The sequence below is a fragment of the Arachis ipaensis genome, chromosome B8 (assembly GCF_059453495.1).
Source record: "Arachis ipaensis isolate K30076 ecotype BB chromosome B8, ASM5945349v1, whole genome shotgun sequence".
In the NCBI taxonomy this organism is placed as follows: Eukaryota; Viridiplantae; Streptophyta; class Magnoliopsida; order Fabales; family Fabaceae; genus Arachis; species Arachis ipaensis.
Window position 1 is genome coordinate 27,764,262 of NC_142443.1, and position 5,978 is coordinate 27,770,239.

The following is a 5,978-nucleotide window of genomic DNA, read 5'->3' on the forward strand; positions in this document are numbered from 1 at the left end:
TAGCTGACGTGGCAAATATGAATTTTGTACCCAATATGGTCCCTGGTCCCATTAAAACCCTAAAAGCTAAGATCATCCTCTTCATCGCCTGAGCTTCAAACTGCTGCTGCTGATTCCTTCTCAGATCATCCTCTTCATCGCCTCCAGCTCCAGGTAATAACACATACAGATCACATGCCTTCCATTTCGATCTGCCATTTCTCTGTTTTCTGATTGCTAGCTGCTGCTACCATAATATGAATGTAACTTGGCTAAATTTCAGTTTCCTCTAAAACTGTAATCACTCAATACTAAAAACTATAAGCTGCCGCTGCTTTTGTCAGTTTGCAATTGTTTGATGTAGCATTGCATTGTGTTACTTACTGTAGACATGTGCTGCAAATGCAAATGAAAAAGGTGACAAGGCTTCCTTGATTCCTCACTCCAGACGGCCTGCACTCCCCTCTTTGCAAATACCCCCATGGTCATTAGATGCCACATTATCTTCTTTCGCAAAGACGGATGGTCCTTCCACATCCACCTACTTCAAGGACCCTCTCTCTTAATGGTAAAGGTTCATTCTCTCTATTGTCAAAGGTTGCCCACTCATTACCGGTTACTCCAATCGCATCTTTGGGTCAAGAAAGTGTACATGGCAGACATCTGGGATGTGCTTCTGATTTAAATGTATGTCTCTTTTCTTCAATCAAGGCAACTGTTTTCATACAACGCTTGCTAAATTTTTTTACATTTTGTATGTTAAACTGGTATATGATTTTAAACTACGCTGCATTGATGAATATTTCCATTCTTGTATAGACAATGGTTGTCAAGCAGCATATAACTCGATCACTTTCGGTTCCAGTTGATGCCAAAGCCAGCAAATTGAGGTGCACTCAGTCTAGGGTCTTGATTCGTATCATTTCAGCCAGGCGGCATCTTGCAACTGTTGATGAAACTTCAACTGGTGATTCTTCAGTCATGGAGATTGGTAATTGCTTGAAATATATGTAGAGCACATAATTTCTTGTAGGTTCCCATTTTACATTTCTTGATCAAGAATCACAATCTGAAATATTCAGTTATGAGTTCTGACTTTCAAGAACTATTAAATATTTGGCACTTAACCATATATAACATGATATTGGTAACGCTTTGCATCGTTTAATAGACATTATAGATGAAAGAAATTTGGTGGCTTCTAGGTGATATAATCTTTAGTGCGTTTCTCATAGACAATCTTAGAGACTATAGCCTTTTATAGCCCTTCCATGTCAATTGCTGACTAACTCTCGAAATTAAAGGCTAGCAAATTAAATAAACTTTACATTGAAGTTAACTTATTCATTTCTATTTTCAATCATCAAGTTTGTCAATTGCAGATTGTCTTTAAGTTAGGATTCCTAGGTATTTCAGACTATAGCCTTTTATAGCCCTTCCATGTCAATTGCTTACTAACTCTCCCCTTTCTAGCTATTGAGGATGCTACAGCAGATATTCTAGAGGAAGAAGCAATTTGTAGGATTTGTTTGGCAGAGCTCGGGGAAGGAGAGAATACTCTTAAGATGGAATGCAGTTGTAAAGGTGATCTTGCACTTGCTCATCAAGACTGTGCAGTAAAGTGGTTTAGTATTAAGGGCAACAGGACCTGCGATGTCTGCAAGTAGGATGTTCAAAATCTCCCGGTAACACTATTGAAAATTTATGATCGTCAACTCCCTGCCAGACAGCCACCAAATGTGCCACAACCAAGGAAAATAGCTTATTACCAAATGGTCCCTGAAGGAGAGAAGAAGAGATACTAGTTATAATAACGATTCTTAGCTTTTAGGGTTTTAATGGGACCAGGGACCAGATTGGGTACAAAATTCAGATTTGCCACATCAGCTAGCCGTTGCTGACTCCAGCGTGGCATTGGAGGTGCCAGATCATCCCTCCATTTGCTGACTTGGCGCCGGAAAGGGTTGCAGGGCAACTATGGGTCCCGGAGCTGAATGTCAGGGATGCTGTTAGGGAATTTTGAAAGTCAAGGACAAGTATGGGTAACTCGCCCAATCTCAAGGACCACTTTGAGGTTTTAGTTATCAATTTAGTCACTAGGTTATATTAGAAATAGAATTTTTGTAATTAAGAAAAATAACTAAATTAATAAATTTTCATAAACATATTTAGTCGATATCTAGTTAGATATATCAACTATTATATATGTTATCAATTAACCTTTTACAATATCAATCTTAAAAAAATTGTTAATAAAATGATTGGAAGACAAATATAATTAATTTGTAATTTTTAAAAGACCAATTTAATTAAAAAAATTTTCAGAATAAATTTAAAAAATATTTTATACTCATTTGACTATTAACTCGAAAAATGAATTACTTGTTCACACTTCCCAGTTCCCAGTCTGTGGCGGAGAGTTAGTTGATCTCGAAGGCTTTAATGGTATAAATAGGTTTGAGCAGCGAAAAAGGTTTCGGAGGAAAAAGGGTAATAGTGCCAATTGGATTCACACATCCGCAAAAAGCATCAAACTTTCTTTTACCCTTTTGCTTTCTCCCTTCAATTATTTGTTCCATCAATTCCTCTTTTGCCTATTAACAGCTTCTCCTTTTTTCTCTCTCGTTTTTTCCCCTCTTGTTTTTGAAATCGTGATTTTGCAGGTCGCTTGAAATGGGGAAGAAATCCTCCGCTTCACACAAGAAGAAACGTTCCAAGGACTCCTCCAAGTCTAAGGTTGGTACTCTCATTTAAATTCAATCATTATTTTGTATCTTAGGGTATTTGATTTTATGCTTCGAATTACAAAATTTTAGGAAAAAGAAACTGAATTTTCTGATATTGCTCTGTGTTTTGCGAACTCAAAAATCTAGTGGTTGTTTTATCATATACATCAGCCTGATAGGAAAATCCTTTTCTTTCTGGGATTAGGTTTTCGTTTTGGTTTTTCAATGAAGTATTTTTATGTTGTTGTTGTTGTTGTTGTTGTATGAGCACGAGGACAAATTTGATTGGTTGTTGGGTTTTCCAATCAAAATTGAGTGTGGGTATCCCTGTTTTTGTGCTCAGTAATGCAAATTCATCATGAATATCTACCTAATTTGATGTTTTAGACCAAGCCAAGAAGTAAAAGTAAGAGTCGGAAATATAAATCCAAGAAGGTTCGCCGCGGTGATGTTTCTTCTTCTAGCTCTGACTATGATGATTCAAAAAGTTTGCACACATCAGTGTCCTCTAGCTCTGAAGATAATTACAGAAGAAAAAGGGATCGGTCTCGCTCAAGAAAAGATGTGAAAAGTCGGAAGAGGGCTAGGAGACGTTCATACAGCAGTGACAGCAGTGAGGACTCTCACTATGCTAGGAAGAGGAAAAAGTTGAAGAGAAAAAGTGAGCCTGAGGTGAAGGAGAAGCTCTACAAGAAAAAGATTAGGAAAGAGGTAAGTGTTAGTTCAAGAAGCAGTGGGTCACGGAGCACCTGCTCTTCATTTCAGGGTGGGACTTCTGCCGGTGATGATGATCAATATGAGAGTCACAGGGGAAGATCACTTAGAAAAGAGAATGAGAAACGGAGATTGGAGAAAGAGAGAATTGGGAGTGAAAAGAGTAGTAGATATAGGCCCAGAAGTAGTTCATCATGCAGTCGATCTAGTGAAAGTAGTTATGAAAGGACCAAAGAGAACTTTTTTGAAGAGAATTATGTAGGTGAGAGCAATTCGAGGAGGCTCCGATCAGTCATTACTGTTGTAAAAGAGGCAGAAGAACCTAGGGAATTTTCTAGAAATGATAATAAGGGGGAGATTTTAGATGATTATGATTACCCTTGTAGAAGTAACGGCAGTAATGAAGGGGGCGCAAAAAGAGAGGTGGATCATCACACAGTTCCCACAACGGATGAGAAATTGAGTGTTGAGGGTGAGATAGGAGACAAGAATGTTGATAGTGCCGGGACAAGTGAATATCTGAAGAAGATGAGTGAGGCTTTTGAGGGTAATCTGAATGGTGATGACTTGGAGTCAATTCTAAGACAGAAGGCGTTGGAAAACTTAAAAAAGTTCCGAGGTGGGATCCAGTCTTCTGCAAAAATTTCCTATCAGAAAAATAAAATTATTGGCCAGGTAAAGCAATCTTGTAACCATGGTGGAGTTCAAGGTAAGTCTAATGTTAATAATGAGGCTTTAGGGACAAATTTCGATAATAAAATCTTTGTAGAAGAAACTAGTTCTCCTATTGAGAGGAGAGGTTTAAACGCTCATCGAAGAAACAGTGATTTGTTAAACATGGACAAAGATATATCTGGTTCTGCCAAGAATCACTTGACCTGTGCGCAAGAAAAGGTTAGTGATGCATATAAACCCACTGAAACAGTCACAGAATCTACTGATTACAGGACAAAAAACCCAGAGTCGACCACACCAGAGTCTACCCATGAATCACTTCAAAGATGCTTATCTCTGAAGCAAAAACCTGTGTCTAGACTTTCTTGGGAAAAGTCATTGGTCGCAGAGGGAAGTAATGGTGGGGATACTTCTGAGGCTTCTCACATTGCAAGTCATAGTAACATTGATAATGTTGATAACAATAAAGGATTATCTTCTGCTGTTTCTAAGCCTTCTAATAATGGACCAAAATTTGGTCAGTTTAGCTTAAATAAGGGCCAAGATGAAATCGAGGAGCACTCGCAGTTAGCATTCAAGCAAACATCTGCTTCACTTGCACCTCCTAATGTGAAGCTTCCAGTGGCTGAAGGTGGTGCAGAAAATGCAGCCAGGACCACTCAAGCTGCAATTCAGAATGTTAATAACAGTAGCAAAGATGTCGATGAGGTGAGCAACTCCACTAAGAATAAATCAGGCGATGAAAACTCATCAGTAGAGAATAACTCTGGAAAATTGCAAGATGAATCCAACCATGATTCGCAGTTTGAGCGGAAAACAATGAGTTTGATGAAAGGTGGCGAAATGGTACAGGTGAGTGTACAATCATTTCTTCAATTCTGAGATTCTGAATTTTTCAAAGTATGTCACTTTGGAAAATTGGATATCTTAACAATTAACAATTCAATGTATCTCTAGATACAATTCATATTATGATACATCGAGTTATGCATGTAACAATTCTGTCCTTTTTTATATTTCTAATCTAATCGTTTGTGATTGTCCAGGTTAGCTACCAAGTTTATATCCCCAAGAAAACTCCTGCATTGGCTAGAAGGCAACTCAAGCGATGATGACACATCCATTCTTGTGGTGACAAGTGGCTTCGAGTCAATTTGTTCATCTACTTCGGTATATAAAAAGAGTAACACTTGCGGAAAAGCCAAGAAACTTATGGATAGACCATGTATGAACTCTAGAACTTGGTCAAACTGTATTAGCTGTATTTCGTTCTAGTTGATGTCTTAGGTGACCATAATGTAGTTTGCTACTGTTTTATTAATGGAATGCATCCATTGCACCATGAATACCTTTGGAGTTGCTGTCTTTTTAGTAGATTCTAAAATGTTTTCTAGATATTTAAGGAACTGTTAATCTGCTTTGCAGATTGCAGTTTCTTCAGAGTTCCACCCTAATTTCTTGCTTTACAGCTACAACTTCTACTAGTCCATACTGCTTGAGTAACTTGAATTCCACTGAGCATAGAACTGAATTTGAAATATTAAATTCAACTCTTCTGTCCAAACAAAGAAAAAAAAAAAAAGAACTGAATTTGAATGAATGAATGAGTTCAATCAAAATATCTCTAGAGCATGGGCATTTTTTGATAGAAAAGAAGAAAGGGCAATGCCAAAAATGGTTAAGTTGAGCCTTAATACCTAATGTCAGTTATATATATTTATACATATTAATTTATATGTTTTTTACTTAAATAATCAATCACTATAATAATTAAATTTGACATAATAGAATATAACTAAAATTCTTTTAGTAGGATAGTAAAAAATTTTGTGAGCATTAAATACGAATTTTTTTTATAAGATAATTAATGGAATAATAGTTAAA

General features: G+C 37.1%; 1 protein-coding gene and 1 pseudogene across 1 annotated transcript; both read left to right on the forward strand.

Annotated features, from left to right (window-relative positions):
- The first annotated feature begins 236 nt into the window (after positions 1–236).
- LOC110265272 (uncharacterized) lies at positions 237–1,784 on the forward strand (annotated as a pseudogene).
- A 562-nt stretch (positions 1,785–2,346) lies between these two features.
- On the forward strand, positions 2,347–5,440 carry LOC107613134 (transcriptional regulator ATRX-like protein). The gene is made up of 4 exons (XM_016314988.3): positions 2,347–2,469; positions 2,643–2,715; positions 3,093–4,946; positions 5,141–5,440. Exons 2-4 carry the CDS (start codon positions 2,653–2,655, stop codon positions 5,204–5,206), a joined length of 1,983 nt encoding a protein of 660 aa, XP_016170474.1. The 5' UTR covers positions 2,347–2,469; positions 2,643–2,652; the 3' UTR covers positions 5,207–5,440.
- Positions 5,441–5,978: the final 538 nt, after the last annotated feature.

Excerpts from the sequence above, each read along its gene's own strand:
- LOC107613134 (XM_016314988.3), top strand. The coding sequence starts at position 2,653 with ATGGGGAAGAAATCCTCCGCTTCACACAAGAAGAAACGTTCCAAGGAC. Across the intron at positions 2,716-3,092 it reads AGGACTCCTCCAAGTCTAAG|ACCAAGCCAAGAAGTAAAAG; the intron begins GTTGGTACTCTC and ends TTGATGTTTTAG. Across the intron at positions 4,947-5,140 it reads AAGGTGGCGAAATGGTACAG|GTTAGCTACCAAGTTTATAT; the intron begins GTGAGTGTACAA and ends GTGATTGTCCAG.